General features: G+C 42.9%; 1 protein-coding gene across 1 annotated transcript in view; it reads left to right on the top strand.

The window, feature by feature from the left end:
- The first annotated feature begins 1427 nt into the window (after positions 1 to 1427).
- Positions 1428 to 25399, top strand: part of LOC115412559 (anion exchange protein 3-like) — a 29241-nt gene continuing 5269 nt past the window's right edge. Inside the window, exons 1-8 of the mRNA XM_030125130.1 lie at positions 1428 to 1629; positions 1715 to 1863; positions 10282 to 10476; positions 11545 to 11727; positions 15985 to 16074; positions 20502 to 20668; positions 20747 to 21000; positions 21954 to 22123. Of these exons, the coding sequence (XP_029980990.1) occupies positions 1554 to 1629; positions 1715 to 1863; positions 10282 to 10476; positions 11545 to 11727; positions 15985 to 16074; positions 20502 to 20668; positions 20747 to 21000; positions 21954 to 22123 (1284 nt within the window). The 5' untranslated portion in view covers positions 1428 to 1553. The remainder of the gene's footprint in view (positions 1630 to 1714; positions 1864 to 10281; positions 10477 to 11544; positions 11728 to 15984; positions 16075 to 20501; positions 20669 to 20746; positions 21001 to 21953; positions 22124 to 25399) is intronic.

Consider the following 25399-nt stretch of genomic DNA (forward strand, 5'->3'; position numbering starts at 1 on the left):
TAAACAGTTTAATAAGTGGATTATACAGGGTGTGGAAGCAAAATGTACAATATTTTGAGGCAGGGATTGAAAGACAGTGTACGACCAATTAGTTTATTGAAAGTCATGAGAATTTATTTGCCACAAGAAAATGTCCATAATAGAAAATGTTTTTATTCTATGTGTCCTCCTTCTTTCTCAATAACTGCCTTCACACGCTTCCTGAAACTTGTGCAAGTGTTCCTCAAATATTGGGGTGACAACTTCTCCCATTCTTCTTTAATAGTATCTTCCAGACTTTCTGGTAATAGTTTTGCTCATAGTCATTCTCTTCTTTCCATTATAAACAGTCTTTATGGACACTCCAACTATTTTTGAAATCTCCTTTGGTGTGACGAGTGCATTCAGCAAATCACACACTCTTTGATGTTTGCTTTCCTGATTACTCATATGGGCAAAAGTTTGTGAAAAGGTATGGATAATAGTGTTAGGTATGATTATGACATCAGTATATGTTTGGGTTCAAAACAACTGACGTAGTGTCTGCTGAGAAAAAACAACTAAACGTTCAGTGTACATTTGGCTTCCCCACCCTGTAGTGTCTGCACTTTTCAAAGGCTTGGAAGCCACAGTTTGCACTGTTTCAATAAATCAAACTAATTTTCTAATCAGATCTTTGTTTCATTTCGTCCAGTATTTGTCAGCTGTAGACTCTGTCCAGTCAGAGTCATATGTTGTGTAAGTGATCGACACTTTCAGTTTTCAGTTCAGTTAATTCAATCCAAGTCAATGGAACACTCACAAGATGTCACCAAAATCACTTTAAAACCTTTCAGAAAATTATATAAGTGTATTGAATCGTATCAAAGCACATGGAGTCATATCGTGGGCTGAATATCGTGTATTGTATCGTATCGTGAGATTAGTGTATCGCTACAGCCCTAGTACTGGAGTCCAGTAGTTTACTGGGAGACAAGCTTCACCAGTAGAGAAATACATGAGGTTACTGTGGCATTTCAGAACAGTTCAGAGCAAGACTGGATTAATTCTACAGTTCTTCTTCAGGGCTTTAGCCCACGTCCCACACACTGAGACAAGACAAGAGCCAAGAAGATCAAAGTCAGGTTTTTTGTCTGAATATGTCACAAAATGGAACTGAAACTTCAAAACAGCTGCCAAAGAAAATGAGGCTTTCTGTGCATGTCCATCCACCACCAGTGCTGCAGAAATATAACTGGGTGTAGGTGACTGAACCAAAAACAGGCGAAGCATGAGCAAGAGATGTTTAGTTTCATGAATGTAATGGAGTCTGTTTGTTTGGATTCCTTTAAATTGGTCAAACCAGTCCATAGAATTCTAAAGTCCTTAAAGCGTCCGTTGGTCCCAGTCTGGCCCGTCTTCCTTACATGTGTCCTGTTCTTTACCCACACCCAGAGGTGAGTCCAGAGGAGGACCAGGACCAGGACCAGGAGGTGGACCCCTTAAAGCGCTCAGGGATCCCTTTTGGAGGCCTCATCCACGACATCCGCCGCCGTTATCCAAACTATGTGACGGACCTGAAAGACGCCGTGGACATGCAGTGTGTGGCCGCCGTCATCTTCATCTACTTTGCGGCGCTGTCTCCGACCATCACCTTCGGAGGCCTTCTGGGTAATGTGACGAGCAAACGCCAGGAAGACGCCTGAATTCAAACTGAGAAGGTCTGTTTTGTTTATGTGTCTGCTTTTACAAACAGGTGAGAAAACAGAAGGCATGATGGGAGTTACTGAGCTGATCGTCTCAACTGCCACCCTGGGAGTCATCTTCTCACTGCTCGCCGGTCAGCCGCTTCTGATCATCGGCTTTTCAGGACCGTTACTGGTGTTTGAAGAAGCCTTCTATAAGGTGATTTAACTACGACTGGTGTTTATAGAAGCCTTCTATAAGGTGATTTAACTACGACTAGTGTTTATAGAAGCCTTCTATAAGGTGATTTAACTACGACTAGTGTTTATAGAAGCCTTCTATAAGGTGATTTAACTACGACTAGTGTTTATAGAAGCCTTCTATAAGGTGATTTAACTACGACTAGTGTTTATAGAAGCCTTCTATAAGGTGATTTAAGTATAACTGGTGTTTATAGAAGCCTTCTATAAGGTGATTTAAGTATAACTGGTGTTTATAGAAGCCTTCTATAAGGTGATTTAAGTATAACTGGTGTTTATAGAAGCCTTCTATAAGGTGATTTAACTACGACTGGTGTTTATAGAAGCCTTCTATAAGGTGATTTAACTACGACTAGTGTTTATAGAAGCCTTCTATAAGGTGATTTAACTACGACTAGTGTTTATAGAAGCCTTCTATAAGGTGATTTAAGTATAACTGGTGTTTATAGAAGCCTTCTATAAGGTGATTTAAGTATAACTGGTGTTTATAGAAGCCTTCTATAAGGTGATTTAACTACGACTGGTGTTTATAGAAGCCTTCTATAAGGTGATTTAAGTATAACTGGTGTTTATAGAAGCCTTCTATAAGGTGATTTAAGTATAACTGGTGTTTATAGAAGCCTTCTATAAGGTGATTTAACTACGACTGGTGTTTATAGAAGCCTTCTATAAGGTGATTTAACTACGACTGGTGTTTATAGAAGCCTTCTATAAGGTGATTTAACTACGACTGGTGTTTATAGAAGCCTTCTATAAGGTGATTTAACTACGACTAGTGTTTATAGAAGCCTTCTATAAGGTGATTTAAGTATAACTGGTGTTTATAGAAGCCTTCTATAAGGTGATTTAAGTATAACTGGTGTTTATAGAAGCCTTCTATAAGGTGATTTAAGTATAACTGGTGTTTATAGAAGCCTTCTATAAGGTGATTTAACTACGACTGGTGTTTATAGAAGCCTTCTATAAGGTGATTTAACTACGACTAGTGTTTATAGAAGCCTTCTATAAGGTGATTTAACTACGACTAGTGTTTATAGAAGCCTTCTATAAGGTGATTTAACTACGACTGGTGTTTATAGAAGCCTTCTATAAGGTGATTTAACTACGACTGGTGTTTATAGAAGCCTTCTATAAGGTGATTTAACTATAACTGGTGTTTATAGAAGCCTTCTATAAGGTGATTTAACTACGACTGGTGTTTATAGAAGCCTTCTATAAGGTGATTTAACTATAACTGGTGTTTATAGAAGCCTTCTATAAGGTGATTTAACTATAACTGGTGTTTATAGAAGCCTTCTATAAGGTGATTTAACTACGACTGGTGTTTATAGAAGCCTTCTATAAGGTGATTTAACTACGACTAGTGTTTATAGAAGCCTTCTATAAGGTGATTTAACTATAACTGGTGTTTATAGAAGCCTTCTATAAGGTGATTTAACTATAACTGGTGTTTATAGAAGCCTTCTATAAGGTGATTTAACTACGACTGGTGTTTATAGAAGCCTTCTATAAGGTGATTTAACTAGAGCTGGTGTTTATAGAAGCCTTCTATAAGGTGATTTAACTAGAGCTGGTGTTTATAGAAGCCTTCTATAAGGTGATTTAACTACAGCTGGTGTTTATAGAAGCCTTCTATAAGGTGATTTAAGTATAACTGGTGTTTATAGAAGCCTTCTATAAGGTGATTTAACTACGACTGGTGTTTATAGAAGCCTTCTATAAGGTGATTTAACTACGACTAGTGTTTATAGAAGCCTTCTATAAGGTGATTTAACTACAACTAGTGTTTATAGAAGCCTTCTATAAGGTGATTTAACTACGACTGGTGTTTATAGAAGCCTTCTATAAGGTGATTTAACTACGACTGGTGTTTATAGAAGCCTTCTATAAGGTGATTTAACTATAACTGGTGTTTATAGAAGCCTTCTATAAGGTGATTTAACTACGACTGGTGTTTATAGAAGCCTTCTATAAGGTGATTTAACTATAACTGGTGTTTATAGAAGCCTTCTATAAGGTGATTTAACTATAACTGGTGTTTATAGAAGCCTTCTATAAGGTGATTTAACTACGACTGGTGTTTATAGAAGCCTTCTATAAGGTGATTTAACTACGACTAGTGTTTATAGAAGCCTTCTATAAGGTGATTTAACTATAACTGGTGTTTATAGAAGCCTTCTATAAGGTGATTTAACTATAACTGGTGTTTATAGAAGCCTTCTATAAGGTGATTTAACTACGACTGGTGTTTATAGAAGCCTTCTATAAGGTGATTTAACTAGAGCTGGTGTTTATAGAAGCCTTCTATAAGGTGATTTAACTAGAGCTGGTGTTTATAGAAGCCTTCTATAAGGTGATTTAACTACAGCTGGTGTTTATAGAAGCCTTCTATAAGGTGATTTAACTACGACTGGTGTTTATAGAAGCCTTCTATAAGGTGATTTAACTACGACTAGTGTTTATAGAAGCCTTCTATAAGGTGATTTAACTACAGCTGGTGTTTATAGAAGCCTTCTATAAGGTGATTTAACTATGACTGGTGTTTATAGAAGCCTTCTATAAGGTGATTTAACTACGACTAGTGTTTATAGAAGCCTTCTATAAGGTGATTTAAGTATAACTGGTGTTTATAGAAGCCTTCTATAAGGTGATTTAAGTATAACTGGTGTTTATAGAAGCCTTCTATAAGGTGATTTAAGTATAACTGGTGTTTATAGAAGCCTTCTATAAGGTGATTTAACTACGACTGGTGTTTATAGAAGCCTTCTATAAGGTGATTTAACTATAACTGGTGTTTATAGAAGCCTTCTATAAGGTGATTTAACTATAACTGGTGTTTATAGAAGCCTTCTATAAGGTGATTTAACTACGACTGGTGTTTATAGAAGCCTTCTATAAGGTGATTTAACTACGACTAGTGTTTATAGAAGCCTTCTATAAGGTGATTTAACTATAACTGGTGTTTATAGAAGCCTTCTATAAGGTGATTTAACTATAACTGGTGTTTATAGAAGCCTTCTATAAGGTGATTTAACTACGACTGGTGTTTATAGAAGCCTTCTATAAGGTGATTTAACTAGAGCTGGTGTTTATAGAAGCCTTCTATAAGGTGATTTAACTAGAGCTGGTGTTTATAGAAGCCTTCTATAAGGTGATTTAACTACAGCTGGTGTTTATAGAAGCCTTCTATAAGGTGATTTAACTACGACTGGTGTTTATAGAAGCCTTCTATAAGGTGATTTAACTACGACTAGTGTTTATAGAAGCCTTCTATAAGGTGATTTAACTACAGCTGGTGTTTATAGAAGCCTTCTATAAGGTGATTTAACTATGACTGGTGTTTATAGAAGCCTTCTATAAGGTGATTTAACTACGACTAGTGTTTATAGAAGCCTTCTATAAGGTGATTTAAGTATAACTGGTGTTTATAGAAGCCTTCTATAAGGTGATTTAAGTATAACTGGTGTTTATAGAAGCCTTCTATAAGGTGATTTAAGTATAACTGGTGTTTATAGAAGCCTTCTATAAGGTGATTTAACTACGACTGGTGTTTATAGAAGCCTTCTATAAGGTGATTTAACTACGACTAGTGTTTATAGAAGCCTTCTATAAGGTGATTTAACTACGACTGGTGTTTATAGAAGCCTTCTATAAGGTGATTTAACTACGACTGGTGTTTATAGAAGCCTTCTATAAGGTGATTTAACTATAACTGGTGTTTATAGAAGCCTTCTATAAGGTGATTTAACTATAACTGGTGTTTATAGAAGCCTTCTATAAGGTGATTTAACTACGACTGGTGTTTATAGAAGCCTTCTATAAGGTGATTTAACTACGACTAGTGTTTATAGAAGCCTTCTATAAGGTGATTTAACTATAACTGGTGTTTATAGAAGCCTTCTATAAGGTGATTTAACTATAACTGGTGTTTATAGAAGCCTTCTATAAGGTGATTTAACTACGACTGGTGTTTATAGAAGCCTTCTATAAGGTGATTTAACTACGACTAGTGTTTATAGAAGCCTTCTATAAGGTGATTTAACTACAACTGGTGTTTATAGAAGCCTTCTATAAGGTGATTTAACTATAACTGGTGTTTATAGAAGCCTTCTATAAGGTGATTTAACTACGACTGGTGTTTATAGAAGCCTTCTATAAGGTGATTTAACTAGAGCTGGTGTTTATAGAAGCCTTCTATAAGGTGATTTAACTAGAGCTGGTGTTTATAGAAGCCTTCTATAAGGTGATTTAACTACAGCTGGTGTTTATAGAAGCCTTCTATAAGGTGATTTAACTATGACTGGTGTTTATAGAAGCCTTCTATAAGGTGATTTAACTACGACTAGTGTTTATAGAAGCCTTCTATAAGGTGATTTAAGTATAACTGGTGTTTATAGAAGCCTTCTATAAGGTGATTTAACTACGACTAGTGTTTATAGAAGCCTTCTATAAGGTGATTTAACTATAACTGGTGTTTATAGAAGCCTTCTATAAGGTGATTTAACTACAGCTGGTGTTTATAGAAGCCTTCTATAAGGTGATTTAACTACAGCTGGTGTTTATAGAAGCCTTCTATAAGGTGATTTAACTACGACTAGTGTTTATAGAAGCCTTCTATAAGGTGATTTAACTATGACTAGTGTTTATAGAAGCCTTCTATAAGGTGATTTAACTACGACTAGTGTTTATAGAAGCCTTCTATAAGGTGATTTAACTATAACTGGTGTTTATAGAAGCCTTCTATAAGGTGATTTAACTATAACTGGTGTTTATAGAAGCCTTCTATAAGGTGATTTAAGTATAACTGGTGTTTATAGAAGCCTTCTATAAGGTGATTTAACTACAGCTGGTGTTTATAGAAGCCTTCTATAAGGTGATTTAACTACGACTGGTGTTTATAGAAGCCTTCTATAAGGTGATTTAACTACAGCTGGTGTTTATAGAAGCCTTCTATAAGGTGATTTAACTACGACTGGTGTTTATAGAAGCCTTCTATAAGGTGATTTAACTATAACTGGTGTTTATAGAAGCCTTCTATAAGGTGATTTAACTACAACTAGTGTTTATAGAAGCCTTCTATAAGGTGATTTAACTAGAGCTGGTGTTTATAGAAGCCTTCTATAAGGTGATTTAACTATAACTGGTGTTTATAGAAGCCTTCTATAAGGTGATTTAAGTATAACTGGTGTTTATAGAAGCCTTCTATAAGGTGATTTAACTACGACTAGTGTTTATAGAAGCCTTCTATAAGGTGATTTAACTAGAGCTGGTGTTTATAGAAGCCTTCTATAAGGTGATTTAACTACAGCTGGTGTTTATAGAAGACTTCTATAAGGTGATTTAACTACAGCTGGTGTTTATAGAAGCCTTCTATAAGGTGATTTAACTACGACTAGTGTTTATAGAAGCCTTCTATAAGGTGATTTAACTATGACTAGTGTTTATAGAAGCCTTCTATAAGGTGATTTAACTACGACTAGTGTTTATAGAAGCCTTCTATAAGGTGATTTAACTATAACTGGTGTTTATAGAAGCCTTCTATAAGGTGATTTAACTATAACTGGTGTTTATAGAAGCCTTCTATAAGGTGATTTAAGTATAACTGGTGTTTATAGAAGCCTTCTATAAGGTGATTCAACTACAGCTGGTGTTTATAGAAGCCTTCTATAAGGTGATTTAACTACAGCTGGTGTTTATAGAAGCCTTCTATAAGGTGATTTAACTACGACTGGTGTTTATAGAAGCCTTCTATAAGGTGATTTAACTACAGCTGGTGTTTATAGAAGCCTTCTATAAGGTGATTTAACTACGACTGGTGTTTATAGAAGCCTTCTATAAGGTGATTTAACTATAACTGGTGTTTATAGAAGCCTTCTATAAGGTGATTTAACTACGACTAGTGTTTATAGAAGCCTTCTATAAGGTGATTTAACTAGAGCTGGTGTTTATAGAAGCCTTCTATCTTCTATAAGGTGATTTAACTACAGCTGGTGTTTATAGAAGCCTTCTATAAGGTGATTTAACTATAACTGGTGTTTATAGAAGCCTTCTATAAGGTGATTTAAGTATAACTGGTGTTTATAGAAGCCTTCTATAAGGTGATTTAAGTATAACTGGTGTTTATAGAAGCCTTCTATAAGGTGATTTAACTATGACTAGTGTTTATAGAAGCCTTCTATAAGGTGATTTAACTATAACTGGTGTTTATAGAAGCCTTCTATAAGGTGATTTAAGTATAACTGGTGTTTATAGAAGCCTTCTATAAGGTGATTTAAGTATAGCTGGTGTTTACAGAAGCCTTCTATAAGGTGATTTAAGTATAGCTGGTGTTTATAGAAGCCTTCTATAAGGTGATTTAACTATAACTGGTGTTTATAGAAGCCTTCTATAAGGTGATTTAAGTATAACTGGTGTTTATAGAAGCCTTCTATAAGGTGATTTAAGTATAACTGGTGTTTATAGAAGCCTTCTATAAGGTGATTTAAGTATAACTGGTGTTTATAGAAGCCTTCTATAAGGTGATTTAAGTATAACTGGTGTTTATAGAAGCCTTCTATAAGGTGATTTAAGTATAACTGGTGTTTATAGAAGCCTTCTATAAGGTGATTTAACTACAGCTGGTGTTTATAGAAGCCTTCTATAAGGTGATTTAACTACGACTGGTGTTTATAGAAGCCTTCTATAAGGTGATTTAACTACAGCTGGTGTTTATAGAAGCCTTCTATAAGGTGATTTAACTACGACTGGTGTTTATAGAAGCCTTCTATAAGGTGATTTAACTATAACTGGTGTTTATAGAAGCCTTCTATAAGGTGATTTAACTACAACTAGTGTTTATAGAAGCCTTCTATAAGGTGATTTAACTAGAGCTGGTGTTTATAGAAGCCTTCTATAAGGTGATTTAACTATAACTGGTGTTTATAGAAGCCTTCTATAAGGTGATTTAAGTATAACTGGTGTTTATAGAAGCCTTCTATAAGGTGATTTAACTACGACTAGTGTTTATAGAAGCCTTCTATAAGGTGATTTAACTAGAGCTGGTGTTTATAGAAGCCTTCTATAAGGTGATTTAACTACAGCTGGTGTTTATAGAAGACTTCTATAAGGTGATTTAACTACAGCTGGTGTTTATAGAAGCCTTCTATAAGGTGATTTAACTACGACTAGTGTTTATAGAAGCCTTCTATAAGGTGATTTAACTATGACTAGTGTTTATAGAAGCCTTCTATAAGGTGATTTAACTACGACTAGTGTTTATAGAAGCCTTCTATAAGGTGATTTAACTATAACTGGTGTTTATAGAAGCCTTCTATAAGGTGATTTAACTATAACTGGTGTTTATAGAAGCCTTCTATAAGGTGATTTAAGTATAACTGGTGTTTATAGAAGCCTTCTATAAGGTGATTCAACTACAGCTGGTGTTTATAGAAGCCTTCTATAAGGTGATTTAACTACAGCTGGTGTTTATAGAAGCCTTCTATAAGGTGATTTAACTACGACTGGTGTTTATAGAAGCCTTCTATAAGGTGATTTAACTACAGCTGGTGTTTATAGAAGCCTTCTATAAGGTGATTTAACTACGACTGGTGTTTATAGAAGCCTTCTATAAGGTGATTTAACTATAACTGGTGTTTATAGAAGCCTTCTATAAGGTGATTTAACTACGACTAGTGTTTATAGAAGCCTTCTATAAGGTGATTTAACTAGAGCTGGTGTTTATAGAAGCCTTCTATCTTCTATAAGGTGATTTAACTACAGCTGGTGTTTATAGAAGCCTTCTATAAGGTGATTTAACTATAACTGGTGTTTATAGAAGCCTTCTATAAGGTGATTTAAGTATAACTGGTGTTTATAGAAGCCTTCTATAAGGTGATTTAAGTATAACTGGTGTTTATAGAAGCCTTCTATAAGGTGATTTAACTATGACTAGTGTTTATAGAAGCCTTCTATAAGGTGATTTAACTATAACTGGTGTTTATAGAAGCCTTCTATAAGGTGATTTAAGTATAACTGGTGTTTATAGAAGCCTTCTATAAGGTGATTTAAGTATAGCTGGTGTTTACAGAAGCCTTCTATAAGGTGATTTAAGTATAGCTGGTGTTTATAGAAGCCTTCTATAAGGTGATTTAACTATAACTGGTGTTTATAGAAGCCTTCTATAAGGTGATTTAAGTATAACTGGTGTTTATAGAAGCCTTCTATAAGGTGATTTAAGTATAACTGGTGTTTATAGAAGCCTTCTATAAGGTGATTTAAGTATAACTGGTGTTAATAGAAGCCTTCTATAAGGTGATTTAAGTACAGAACACCAGTGGACTGTCCCGTCTGTCCCGGTCGTCTCATCCTTCTCTTCGTGTCTCTGTTTCTCTGGACCCAGTTCTGTCAGACCCAGGGCTTCGAGTACCTGACGGGTCGGGTCTGGATCGGCTTCTGGCTCATCTTTATCGTCCTGGTGATCGTGGCGGCAGAAGGCAGCTTCCTGGTCCGATACATCTCACCCTTTACCCAGGAGATCTTCGCTTTCCTCATCTCCCTCATATTTATTTATGAGACTTTCTCCAAGCTTTTCAAGGTAAACACTGCAACTGAGTTTGACCCATGATTCAACCATGAATTCAAACATTTATATTTACAGACCCGACGCAAAACAACAAACACAAAAGCCAAAGATGCAGCAACCTGGACTGGACTGAAATGAAGGTGTTCTACTGCAGCGGTCCACCTGGAGACCACATGGACTCCAGGCTCATGTGGTCCACCTGTAGACCAGATGGACTCCGGGCTCATGTGGTCCACCTGTAGACCAGATGGACTCCGGGCTCATGTGGTCCACCTTTAGAACAGATGGACTCCGGGCTCATGTGGTCCACCTGTAGACCAGATGGACTCCGGGCTCATGTGGTCCACCTGTAGACCAGATGGACTCCGGGCTCATGTGGTCCACCTTTAGAACAGATGGACTCCAGGCTCATGTGGTCCACCTGTAGACCAGATGGACTCCGGGCTCATGTGGTCCACCTGTAGACCAGATGGACTCCGGGCTCATGTGGTCCACCTGTAGACCAGATGGACTCCGGGGTCATGTGGTCCACCTGTAGACCAGATGGACTCCGGGCTCATGTGGTCCACCTGTAGAACAGATGGACTCCGGGCTCATGTGGTCCACCTGTAGAACAGATGGACTCCGGGCTCATGTGGTCCACCTGTAGACCAGATGGACTCCGGGCTCATGTGGTCCACCTGTAGACCAGATGGACTCCGGGCTCATGTGGTCCACCTGTAGACCAGATGGACTCCAGGGTCATGTGGTCCACCTGTAGACCAGATGGACTCCGGGCTCATGTGGTCCACCTGTAGACCAGATGGACTCCGGGCTCATGTGGTCCACCTGTAGACCAGATGGACTCCGGGCTCATGTGGTCCACCTGTAGACCAGATGGACTCCGGGCTCATGTGGTCCACCTGTAGAACAGATGGACTCCGGGCTCATGTGGTCCACCTGTAGAACAGATGGACTCCAGGGTCATGTGGTCCACCTGTAGACCAGATGGACTCCAGGCTCATGTGGTCCACCTGTAGACCAGATGGACTCCAGGGTCATGTATCAGCTGATGTGAGTTGGTTGTCTTCCTGTCTTCAGGTGTTTCAGGAACATCCTCTGTTGGCCGTCTATCCCAGTGACGGTCCTCTACCGGACCTTCAGAACCCAGATGTGTTCAACCAGCCCAACACGGCCCTGCTGTCTCTGGTCCTCATGATGGGAACCTTCTTTGTGGCTTTCTTCCTCAGAAAGTTTAGAAACAGTCGATTCTTGGGCGGAAAGGTGAACTTTTCTGTTCATACCATGGTGTCACGGTCCATCTGTCCTAAACTGTCCCTTTGGTCCCTCGGTCCTAAACTGTCCCTTTAGTCCATCTGTCCTAAACTGTCCCTTTCGTCCATCTGTCCTAAACTGTCCCTTTAGTCCATCTGTCCTAAACTGTCCCTTTAGTCCGTCTGTCCTAAACTGTCCCTTTGGTCCGTCTGTCCTAAACTGTCCCTTTAGTCCATCTGTCCTAAACTGTCCCTTTGGTCCGTCTGTCCTAAACTGTCCCTTTAGTCCATCTGTCCTAAACTGTCCCTTTAGTCCATCTGTCCTAAACTGTCCCTTTAGTCCCTCGGTCCTAAACTGTCCCTTTAGTCCATCTGTCCTAAACTGTCCCTTTGGTCCGTCTGTCCTAAACTGTCCCTTTGGTCCGTCTGTCCTAAACTGTCCCTTTAGTCCCTCTGTCCTAAACTGTCCCTTTAGTCCATCTGTCCTAAACTGTCCCTTTAGTCCATCTGTCCTAAACTGTCCCTTTGGTCCGTCTGTCCTAAACTGTCCCTTTTGTCCATCTGTCCTAAACTGTCCCTTTGGTCCGTCTGTCCTAAACTGTCCCTTTAGTCCATCTGTCCTAAACTGTCCCTTTCGTCCATCTGTCCTAAACTGTCCCTTTGGTCCATCTGTCCTAAACTGTCCCTTTAGTCCCTCGGTCCTAAACTGTCCCTTTGGTCCGTCTGTCCTAAACTGTCCCTTTGGTCCGTCTGTCCTAAACTGTCCCTTTAGTCCATCTGTCCTAAACTGTCCCTTTAGTCCATCTGTCCTAAACTGTCCCTTTAGTCCCTCGGTCCTAAACTGTCCCTTTGGTCCGTCTGTCCTAAACTGTCCCTTTGGTCCCTCTGTCCTAAACTGTCCCTTTAGTCCGTCTGTCCTAAACTGTCCCTTTAGTCCATCTGTCCTAAACTGTCCCTTTGGTCCGTCTGTCCTAAACTGTCCCTTTGGTCCATCTGTCCTAAACTGTCCCTTTGGTCCGTCTGTCCTAAACTGTCCCTTTAGTCCCTCTGTCCTAAACTGTCCCTTTGGTCCGTCTGTCCTAAACTGTCCCTTTAGTCCCTCTGTCCTAAACTGTCCCTTTAGTCCATCTGTCCTAAACTGTCCCTTTAGTCCCTCTGTCCTAAACTGTCCCTTTAGTCCATCTGTCCTAAACTGTCCCTTTAGTCCCTCTGTCCTAAACTGTGCCTTCAGTCCCTCTGTCCTAAACTGTCCCTTTAGTCCCTCTGTCCTAAACTGTCCCTTTAGTCCCTCTGTCCTAAACTGTCCCTTTAGTCCCTCTGTCCTAAACTGTCCCTTTGGTCCGTCTGTCCTAAACTGTCCCTTTGGTCCATCTGTCCTAAACTGTCCCTTTAGTCCATCTGTCCTAAACTGTCCCTTTAGTCCCTCTGTCCTAAACTGTCCCTTTAGTCTGTCTGTCCTAAACTGTCCCTTTAGTCCCTCTGTCCTAAACTGTCCCTTTGGTCCGTCTGTCCTAAACTGTCCCTTTGGTCCATCTGTCCTAAACTGTCCCTTTGGTCCATCTGTCCTAAACTGTCCCTTTGGTCCATCTGTCCTAAACTGTCCCTTTAGTCTGTCTGTCCCAAACTGTCCCTTTAGTCTGTCTGTCCTAAACTGTCCCTTTAGTCCCTCTGTCCTAAACTGTCCCTTTAGTCTGTCTGTCCTAAACTGTCCCTTTAGTCTGTCTGTCCTAAACTGTCCCTTTAGTCCCTCGGTCCTAAACTGTCCCTTTAGTCCCTCTGTCCTAAACTGTCCCTTTGGTCCGTCTGTCCTAAACTGTCCCTTTATTCCCTCTGTCCTAAACTGTCCCTTTAGTCCCTCTGTCCTAAACTGTCCCTTTAGTCCGTCTGTCCTAAACTGTCCCTTTGGTCTGTCTGTCCTAAACTGTCCCTTTGGTCCATCTGTCCTAAACTGTCCCTTTAGTCCATCTGTCCTAAACTGTCCCTTTAGTCCCTCTGTCCTAAACTGTCCCTTTAGTCCCTCTGTCCTAAACTGTCCCTTTGGTCCGTCTGTCCTAAACTGTCCCTTTGGTCCATCTGTCCTAAACTGTCCCTTTGGTCCATCTGTCCTAAACTGTCCCTTTAGTCTGTCTGTCCTAAACTGTCTCTTTAGTCTGTCTGTCCTAAACTGTCCCTTTAGTCCCTCTGTCCTAAACTGTCCCTTTGGTCCGTCTGTCCTAAACTGTCCCTTTGGTCCATCTGTCCTAAACTGTCCCTTTAGTCTGTCTGTCCTAAACTGTCCCTTTAGTCCCTCTGTCCTAAACTGTCCCTTTAGTCTGTCTGTCCTAAACTGTCCCTTTAGTCTGTCTGTCCTAAACTGTCCCTTTAGTCTGTCTGTCCTAAACTGTCCCTTTAGTCCCTCTGTCCTAAACTGTCCCTTTGGTCCGTCTGTCCTAAACTGTCCCTTTGGTCCATCTGTCCTAAACTGTCCCTTTAGTCCCTCTGTCCTAAACTGTCCCTTTGGTCCATCTGTCCTAAACTGTCCCTTTGGTCCATCTGTCCTAAACTGTCCCTTTAGTCTGTCTGTCCTAAACTGTCCCTTTAGTCCCTCTGTCCTAAACTGTCCCTTTAGTCTGTCTGTCCTAAACTGTCCCTTTAGTCTGTCTGTCCTAAACTGTCCCTTTAGTCTGTCTGTCCTAAACTGTCCCTTTAGTCTGTCTGTCCTAAACTGTCCCTTATTTCCATAAATGTGTTCCAAACACATGTGTTCTGTGTTTGTCCGTTCGGTCCCTGCTGTGCTGCTGACTTCCTTTCTGTGGCAGATGTCAGAGTGGGTTCTTCCATAAACAGGAACACAAACCTGTGTTGGTTTGAATCTAGAATGATTGTTCCCTCTCAGTCACCTTCTAAATTCTAAACCAGGGCTGTCAAACATGCGTCCTGGGGCCCAAATGCGTCCCCCAAAGGTTCCAGTCCGACCCCTGGGATGAATTTACACAGTGTCTAAATTCCACAGTCCAGGCTGTGGAACTCATGTTAGTGTGGGTTCCACATCCAGACCAATCTGATCTACAGTCCAATAAGAACAGCAGAAGAACCCACACAGAAGAACCACTGCAGATTTTCTTCTTCGTTTTTTTTTTTTTTTTGCTTAATTCAACATAGTTGTCATTATTTACAGACATAATGTCATATTATTTTCCCATCCAACCCAGTAGTAAATCTGCAGTGGTTCTTCTGTGTGGGTCCTTCTGCTGTTCTTATTGGACTGTAGATCAGATTGGTCTGGATGTGGAACCCACACTAACATGAGTTCCACAGCCTGGACTGTGGAATTTATACACTTTGGAAATTCATTCCAGGGGTGGGACTGGAACCTTTTTTTTGGGTGGGGGGGGGGGTGCATTTGGCCCCCGGGATGCCTGTTTGACAGCCCTGGTTTAGACTGATCCACTCCTTCTGTTTATTATCCCTCTGGTATCCCGTCCTCCAAGGCCCTTACTAAGCACCAGGTGTGCCTTTTATGCACACTTGTGGAATAATGTAAAAAAAAAAATTCATACAGTTTGTTTTTAATTCTTTTACACTTTTTTCTATTTCATCGACTTGAGCCGTAAATAAAAATACCAAATACTCAATAATTGTCACAATTTTTTAACCCTTTAAATGCCGTGTTTGTAATGGAAACAAACCATTTTTTTGGATGCAAAAAACACAAATTTTTTTTTAAAAATATACTCCATAAAAAGTGGATCACATATTATTAGATTTTTTCATCCTGGTATATGTCAGTGATTAACTCCAACATTAGTTAATTTGCATTATTATTATTTTTGGTGCTAGGTCAAATGTTCAAAAATACTAGCATCTGTCACCAAGTGTGCGTAAAATGCACACCTATAAATCAAACTATTAAATATTATATATTGATTTATTTTTCTGCTCTAATTAGATTTTATTTTTGTAAATCCAGCTCAGTCCTAATCATACAGATCAAATGTTAGAAACAGTGCGTTTTATGCACACTTGGCAGACAGATGCTAGTCTGGTCATTTTCTTTTGTATACACTGTGCACATTTGAGTTGGTGGAAAGAATTTTAAAGATCATGCACAAATGAACAACTTTTGAATTCTAACCTTATTTAAATTGTGAAAAATAATATGAAGTTTTTAAAACGAAGTGCAAAGTGTGCGTAAAAGGCACACCTGGATACCAGAGGGTTAAAAGTCTGTTTCTAAATTCTACGTAAAGAAAACTATCCTTCTGTGTTTTCTGTGTTTGTGGTTTAGGCTCGGAGGATCATCGGTGACTTTGGTATTCCCATCTCCATTTTAGTGTCAGTGTTAGTGGACTATTCTATCACTGACACCTACACACAGGTAACACACACACACACACACACACACACACACACACACACACACACACACACACACACATATATATGAATGTATGGACCAGACAGTATATCTGTCTTTTCCTTCTTCTGTCCTTCATTCATCTGTCCTTCTTCTGTCCTTCCTTCTTCTGTCCTTCATCTGTCCTTCATTCATCTGTCCTTCATCTGTCCTTCATCTGTCCTTCCTTCTTCTGTCCTTCCTTCATCTGTCCTTCCTTAATCTGTCCTTCATCTGTCCTTCCTTCTTCTGTCCTTCCTTCTTCTGTCCTTCCTTCTTCTGTCCTTCCTTCATCTGTCCTTCCTTCTTCTGTCCTTCATCTGTCCTTCATTCATCTGTCCTTCATCTGTCCTTCCTTCATCTGTCCTTCATCTGTCCTTCTTTCTTCTGTCCTTCCTTCATCTGTCCTTCCTTCATCTGTCCTTCATCTGTCCTTCCTTCTTCTGTCCTTCCTTCATCTGTCCTTCATCTGTCCTTCCTTCTTCTGTCCTTCCTTCTTCTGTCCTTCCTTCTTCTGTCCTTCATCTGTCCTTCATTCATCTGTCCTTCATCTGTCCTTCCTTCATCTGTCCTTCATCTGTCCTTCCTTCTTCTGTCCTTCCTTCATCTGTCCTTCCTTCATCTGTCCTTCATCTGTCCTTCCTTCTTCTGTCCTTCCTTCATCTGTCCTTCATCTGTCCTTCCTTCTTCTGTCCTTCCTTCATCTGTCCTTCATTCATCTGTCCTTCATCTGTCCTTCCTTCATCTGTCCTTCCTTCTTCTGTCCTTCCTTCATCTGTCCTTCCTTCTTCTGTCCTTCATTCATCTGTCCTTCTTCTGTCCTTCCTTCATCTGTCCTTCCTTCTTCTGTCCTTCCTTCATCTGTCCTTCCTTCTTCTGTCCTTCATCTGTCCTTCATTCATCTGTCCTTCATCTGTCCTTCCTTCATCTGTCCTTCATCTGTCCTTCCTTCTTCTGTCCTTCCTTCATCTGTCCTTCCTTCATCTGTCCTTCATCTGTCCTTCCTTCTTCTGTCCTTCCTTCATCTGTCCTTCATCTGTCCTTCATCTGTCCTTCCTTCTTCTGTCCTTCCTTCATCTGTCCTTCATCTGTCCTTCATCTGTCCTTCCTTCTTCTGTCCTTCCTTCATCTGTCCTTCATCTGTCCTTCCTTCTTCTGTCCTTCATTCATCTGTCCTTCATTCATCTGTCCTTCATCTGTCCTTCCTTCTTCTGTCCTTCCTTCACCTGTCCTTCCTTCATCTGTCCTTCCTTCTTCTGTCCTTCCTTCATCTGTCCTTCCTTCATCTGTCCTTCATTCATCTGCCCTTCATCTGTCCTTCCTTCTTCTGTCCTTCCTTCATCTGTCCTTCCTTCTTCTGTCCTTCCTTCATCTGTCCTTCCTTCTTCTGTCCTTCCTTCATCTGTCCTTCCTTCATCTGTCCTTCATTCATCTGTCCTTCATCTGTCCTTCCTTCTTCTGTCCTTCCTTCTTCTGTCCTTCCTTCATCTGTCCTTCCTTCTTCTGTCCTTCCTTCATCTTTCCTTCCTTCATCTTTCCTTCCTTCATCTGTCCGTCCTTCTTCTGTCCTTCCTTCATCTGTCCTTCCTTCTTCTGTCCTTCCTTCATCTGTCCTTCATTCATCTGTCCTTCATCTGTCCTTCCTTCTTCTGTCCTTCCTTCATCTGTCCTTCCTTCTTCTGTCCTTCCTTCATCTGTCCTTCCTTCATCTGTCCTTCATTCATCTGTCCTTCATCTGTCCTTCCTTCATCTGTCCTTCCTTCATCTGTCCTTCCTTCATCTGTCCTTCCTTCATCTGTCCTTCATTCATCTGTCCTTCATCTGTCCTTCCTTCTTCTGTCCTTCCTTCATCTGTCCTTCATTCATCTGTCCTTCATCTGTCCTTCCTTCATCTGTCCTTCATTCATCTGTCCTTCATCTGTCCTTCATCTGTCCTTCATCTGTCCTTCCTTCATCTGTCCTTAGTTCATCTGTCCTTCCTTCTTCTGTCCTTCCTTCATCTGTCCTTCATTCATCCGTCCTTCCTTCATCTGTCCTTCATTCATCTGTCCTTCCTTCTTCTGTCCTTCCTTCATCTGTCCTTCCTTCATCCGTCCTTCATTCATCCGTCCTTCATTCATCCGTCCTTCCTTCATCTGTCCTTCCTTCATTTGTCCTTCATTCATTCGTCCTTCATTCATCCATCCTTCATTCATCTGTCCTTCCTTCATCTGTCCTTCCTTCTTCTGTCCTTCCTTCTTCTGTCCTTCCTTCATCTGTCCTTCATTCATCTGTCCTTCCTTCATCTGTCCTTCATTCATCTGTCCTTCCTTCTTCTGTCCTTCATCTGTCCTTCATTCATCTGTCCTTCATCTGTCCTTCCTTCATCTGTCCTTCATCTGTCCTTCCTTCTTCTGTCCTTCCTTCATCTGTCCTTCCTTCATCTGTCCTTCATCTGTCCTTCCTTCTTCTGTCCTTCCTTCATCTGTCCTTCATCTGTCCTTCATCTGTCCTTCCTTCTTCTGTCCTTCCTTCATCTGTCCTTCATCTGTCCTTCATCTGTCCTTCCTTCTTCTGTCCTTCATTCATCTGTCCTTCATTCATCTGTCCTTCATCTGTCCTTCCTTCTTCTGTCCTTCCTTCATCTGTCCTTCCTTCATCTGTCCTTCCTTCTTCTGTCCTTCCTTCATCTGTCCTTCCTTCTTCTGTCCTTCCTTCATCTGTCCTTCATTCATCTGTCCTTCATCTGTCCTTCCTTCATCTTTCCTTCCTTCATCTGTCCTTCCTTCTTCTGTCCTTCCTTCATCTGTCCTTCCTTCATCTGTCCTTCATTCATCTGTCCTTCATCTGTCCTTCCTTCTTCTGTCCTTCCTTCATCTGTCCTTCCTTCTTCTGTCCTTCCTTCATCTGTCCTTCCTTCTTCTGTCCTTCCTTCATCTTTCCTTCCTTCATCTTTCCTTCCTTCATCTGTCCGTCCTTCTTCTGTCCTTCCTTCATCTGTCCTTCCTTCTTCTGTCCTTCCTTCATCTGTCCTTCATTCATCTGTCCTTCATCTGTCCTTCCTTCTTCTGTCCTTCCTTCATCTGTCCTTCCTTCTTCTGTCCTTCCTTCTTCTGTCCTTCCTTCATCTGTCCTTCCTTCTTCTGTCCTTCCTTCATCTGTCCTTCCTTCATCTGTCCTTCATTCATCTGTCCTTCATCTGTCCTTCCTTCATCTGTCCTTCCTTCATCTGTCCTTCCTTCATCTGTCCTTCATTCATCTGTCCTTCATCTGTCCTTCCTTCTTCTGTCCTTCCTTCATCTGTCCTTCATTCATCTGTCCTTCATCTGTCCTTCCTTCATCTGTCCTTCATTCATCTGTCCTTCATCTGTCCTTCCTTCATCTGTCCTTCATCTGTCCTTCCTTCATCTGTCCTTAGTTCATCTGTCCTTCCTTCTTCTGTCCTTCCTTCATCTGTCCTTCATTCATCCGTCCTTCCTTCATCTGTCCTTCATTCATCTGTCCTTCCTTCTTCTGTCCTTCCTTCATCTGTCCTTCATTCATCCGTCCTTCATTCATCCGTCCTTCCTTCATCTGTCCTTCCTTCATCTGTCCTTCATTCATTCGTCCTTCATTCATCCATCCTTCATTCATCTGTCCTTCCTTCATCTGTCCTTCATTCATCTGTCCTTCCTTCTTCTGTCCTTCCTTCTTCTGTCCTTCCTTCATCTGTCCTTCATTCATCTGTCCTTCCTTCATCTGTCCTTCATTCACCTGTCCTTCATTCATCTGTCCTTCATTCATCTGTCCTTCCTTCATCTGTCCTTCATTCACCTGTCCTTCATTCATCTGTCCTTCCTTCTTCTGTCCTTCCTTCATCTGTCCTTCCTTCATCTGTCCTTCATTCACCTGTCCTTCATTCACCTGTCCTTCATTCATCTGTCCTTCCTTCACCTGTCCTTCATTCATCTGTCCTTCATTCACCTGTCCTTCATTCATCTGTCCTTCCTTCATCTGTCCTTCATTCATCTGTCCTTCCTTCACCTGTCCTTCATTCACCTGTCCTTCATTCATCTGTCCTTCCTTCATCTGTCCTTCATTCCCCTGTCCTTCATTCATCTGTCCTTCATTCACCTGTCCTTCCTTCTTCTGTCCTTCATCTGTCCTACCTTCATCTGTCCTTCCTTCTTCTGTCCTTCATTCATCTGTCCTTCATTCACCTGTCCTTCCTTCATCTGTCCTTCCTTCATCTGTCCTTCATTCACCTGTCCTTCATTCATCTGTCCTTCCTTCATCTGTCCTTCCTTCATCTGTCCTTCATTCACCTGTCCTTCATTCATCTGTCCTTCATTCACCTGTCCTTCCTTCTTCTGTCCTTCATTCATCTGTCCTTCCTTCTTCTGTCCTTCCTTCATCTGTCCTTCCTTCATCCTCCTCTCTTTTCCTTACAGAAACTCAACGTTCCCTCTGGTTTCTCCGTCACGTCTCCAGACAAACGGGGCTGGTTCATCAGTCCCTTTGGGGACAAACGTCCCTTCCCCACATGGATGATGGGGGCCTCGGTGGTCCCTGCCCTGCTGGTCTTCATCCTCATCTTCATGGAAACTCAGATCACTTCGTACGTATGGATTCTCCTCCTACCTGTGTCACATGACCCTGTCCTCCATAAAACCCTGTTCTTCTTCCCTGTCCTCAGACTGATCGTCAGTAAGAAGGAGCGTCGTCTGGTCAAAGGTTCGGGTTTCCACCTGGACCTGCTGCTCATCGTCATCCTGGGCGCCGTCTGTCCTCTGTTCGGACTTCCCTGGCTGACGGCGGCCACGGTGCGTTCGGTGACCCACGTCAACGCTCTGACGGTCATGAGTAAAGCCACGGCACCCGGAGAGAAGCCCATGATCCAGGAGGTGAAGGAGCAGAGGCTGACGGGGCTGCTGGTGGCTGTGCTTGTAGGTAAGAGGACTGGGACCGGGACAAGGACCGGGACTGGGACTGGGACTGGGACAAGGACCGGACAAGGACCGGGACAAGGACTGGGACAAGGACCAGGACAAGGACCGGGACTGGGACTGGGACAGGGACTGGGACAAGGACCGGGACAAGGACTGGGACAAGGACCAGGACAAGGACCGGGACTGGGACTGGGACAAGGACCGGACAGGGACAAGGACCGGGACAAGGACTGGGACAAGGACCGGGACAAGGACCGGACAAGGACCGGGACAAGGACCGGGACAAGGACCGGACAGGGACCAGGACTGGGACCGGGACAAGGACCGGACAGGGACAAGGACCGGGACAAGGACTGGGACAAGGACCGGGACAAGGACCGGGACAAGGACCGGACAAGGACCGGGACAAGGACTAGGACAAGGACCGGGACAAGGACCGGACAAGGACCGGGACAAGGACCGGGACAGGGACCGGACTGGACCGGGACAAGGACCGGACAAGGACCAGACAAGGACCGGGACAGGACCAGGACAAGGACCGGGACTGGGACTGGGACAGGGACTGGGACAAGGACCGGACAAGGACCGGGACAAGGACTGGGACAAGGACCGGGACAAGGACCGGACAAGGACCGGGACAAGGACCGGGACAGGGACAGGGACCGGGACTGGGACCGGGACAAGGACTGGGACAAGGACCAGACAAGGACCGGGACAAGGACCAGGACCAGGACCGGGACAAGGACTGGGACAAGGACCGGGACAAGGACACCCACCCACCAACCACCATCAGACCAAGACTAACAGCATCCAGATTGTTCCTGTTCTAATCAGTTTTCTTCTAACCAAAGCCTGTGTGTGTGCATGCACGTGCATGTGTGTGTATGTGTGTGCGTGCATGCATGCGCATGCGTGTGTGTGTGTGTGTGTGTGTCTGTCCTCTCTCGTCCTCAGGTCTGTCCATAGTGATGACAGACGTGCTCCGCCTCATCCCATTGGCTGTGCTGTTTGGTATCTTCCTGTACATGGGCGTCACCTCTTTAACGGGCATCCAGCTGTACGAACGCATCACACTGATGTGCACGCCCGCCAAGCACCACCCAGACCACATCTACGTCACCAAGGTAACCACACCAGGTCCAGCTGTCCATGTCCCACACATGTCCCTCACATGTCCCACACTTGTCCCACAGATGCCCAACACATGTCCCACAGATGGCCCACACATGTCCCACAGATGTCCCACACATGGCCCACACATGTCCCACACATTTTCCACAGATGCCCCACACATGTTCCACAGATGGCCCACACATGTCCCACACATTTTCCACACTTGTCCCACAGATGCCCAACACATGTCCCACAGATGGCCCACACATGTCCCACAGATGCCCAACACATGTCCCACACATGTCCCACACATTTTCCACAGATGCCCCACACATGTTCCACAGATGGCCCACACATGTTCCACAGATGGCCCACACATGTCCCACAGATGTCCCACACATGGCCCACACATGTCCCACACATTTTCCACAGATGCCCCACACATGTTCCACAGATGGCCCACACATGTCCCACACATTTTCCACACTTGTCCCACAGATGCCCAACACATGTCCCACAGATGGCCCACACATGTCCCACAGATGCCCAACACATGTCCCACACATGTCCCACACATTTTCCACAGATGCCCCACACATGTTCCACAGATGGCCCACACATGTTCCACAGATGGCCCACACATGTTCCACAGATGTCCCACACATGTTTCACAGATGGCCCACACATGTTCCACACATGTTCCACAGATGTCCCACACATGTTTCACAGATGGCCCACACATGTTCCACACATGTTCCACAGATGTCCCACACATGTTTCACAGATGGCCCACACATGTTCCACACATGTTCCACAGATGTCCCACACATGTTTCACAGATGGCCCACACATGTTCCACAGATGTCCCACACATGTTCCACAGATGTTCCACACATGGCCCACACATGTCCCACACATTTTCCACAGATGCCCCACACATGTTCCACAGATGTTCCACACATGGCCCACACATGTCCCACACATTTTCCACAGATGTCCCACACATGTTCCACAGATGTTCCACAGATGTCCCACACATGTTCCACAGATGTCCCATACATGTTCCACAGATGTCCCACACATGTTCCACAGATGTTCCACAGATGTCCCACACATGTCCCACAGATGGCCCACACATGTCCCACAGATGCCCAACACATGTCCCACACATGTCCCACACATTTTCCACAGATGCCCCACACATGTTCCACAGATGGCCCACACATGTTCCACAGATGGCCCACACATGTTCCACAGATGTCCCACACATGTTTCACAGATGGCCCACACATGTTCCACACATGTTCCACAGATGTCCCACACATGTTTCACAGATGGCCCACACATGTTCCACACATGTTCCACAGATGTCCCACACATGTTTCACAGATGGCCCACACATGTTCCACACATGTTCCACAGATGTCCCACACATGTTTCACAGATGGCCCACACATGTTCCACAGATGTCCCACACATGTTCCACAGATGTTCCACACATGGCCCACACATGTCCCACACATTTTCCACAGATGCCCCACACATGTTCCACAGATGTTCCACACATGGCCCACACATGTCCCACACATTTTCCACAGATGTCCCACACATGTTCCACAGATGTTCCACAGATGTCCCACACATGTTCCACAGATGTCCCATACATGTTCCACAGATGTCCCACACATGTTCCACAGATGTTCCACAGATGTCCCACACATGTTCCACAGATGGCCCATACATGTTTCACAGATGGCCCACACATGTTCCAGACATAGCCCACACATGTCCCACACATGTCCCACAGACTGGTGTGTGTCCTTAAATTGGACACAGTTCATTATGTTTATGCACATAAAAAAAGCCATTCTCTACGTCCACAGTACTGAGGCACCAAATATGGGTGTGTCTCTTTTCCCAGAGCCAATCAGATGTCCTAATTTGTCCTGTTCCAATCAGCAGTAAGGACATGTTGTTGTCCCAGATCCAATCATGGACACTGTTCCATCAACTCATTGTCCTCTTGTGTCCACAGTACTGTGCCCCCCCCCCCCCACACACACACACACACCACACCCACATTATGTCAGTCCACTACAGTTTCCTGTGGTTTGGGCCTTTGGTCACATGACACTGGCGTTGTTGGTGCCTGAAACAGTATTTTTGTCGAACGGGTCCCAGAGCATAAACAATTTCCCAGCTACGCCCCCTTGTGTTGGCTCCGCCCCCCCCGGTGTTGGTGTACGGATAGGACCAACACCACTGTATGGAAACCATGACAACCATAGGACCATATGACCAGAAGAAGAAAACCAAGGACGGATCCTGCACATGCTCAGTGCGTTCTTCTGTGGTTGGAACCTCCTGCACATGCTCAGTGCGTTCTTCTGTGGTTGGAACCTCCTGCACATGCTCAGTGCGTTCTTCTGTGGTTTTCCTGTCTCCTGCACATGCTCAGTCTGTGTTTGTGGACTGTTCCACATGCAGGTGTGGACTACGTATGACCCTGTTGGACCCAGTTGGACCGGTTCCACCTGGATGCACAGATTTACGGAAACCATATGAGTCTGGACCACAAACTGATAGTCCACTAAAGACAAAGACCAGGAAAACCTCTGGAAAGTAGAAAAGCACTCAGAGAGTGCAGACCTCCACCAAGACAGATCTGCCCCCCCCCCCCCCCCCCCCCCCACCATCACCACCAAAATGTAATCATTTCTTCCTTCTGCCAGTATCAACATTTCCTGAAAATTTCCTGAAAATCTGTCCATAACTTTTGGAGTTATCTTGCTAACAAACAAACAAACAAACACACAAACAAACAAACAAACAAACACACAAAGCAAAGTGATCACCATAGCTCCTGGCGGAGGGAATAACTGAATCTGTGCAGAAATGACTGAATTTGTTCTTTTCTTTTCAACTTGTGAATCTTTAACCCTTTGATGGCTGACGTCCACATTAGTGGACCCATAGTTGAACTGAGGTTCCAAAGGGTTCCACAGGTACTATAGTCCAGACCACGTGGGTCCGGTCTGTACAGACCCTCAGACCCACGTGGGTCCGGTCTGTACAGACCCTGAACTCAAGGATCCTGTTAGTTGTAGAATGTGGACTGATGTGGATCTGCTCCAGTGGACCTCCTCAGACCCACACATGGGTCTAGTGTCCACCGCTGGACAACAGGTTCACAGAGTGAGACAAAAAAACAAACAAAACTGTCCACCACTAAGGACATTCAGTAAATAGAATAAAAAAATGCATCTGAAAAACTGTTGTATTTTGAT

Source organism: Sphaeramia orbicularis, chromosome 21, assembly GCF_902148855.1.
Source record: "Sphaeramia orbicularis chromosome 21, fSphaOr1.1, whole genome shotgun sequence".
NCBI classification, from domain to species: Eukaryota; Metazoa; Chordata; class Actinopteri; order Kurtiformes; family Apogonidae; genus Sphaeramia; species Sphaeramia orbicularis.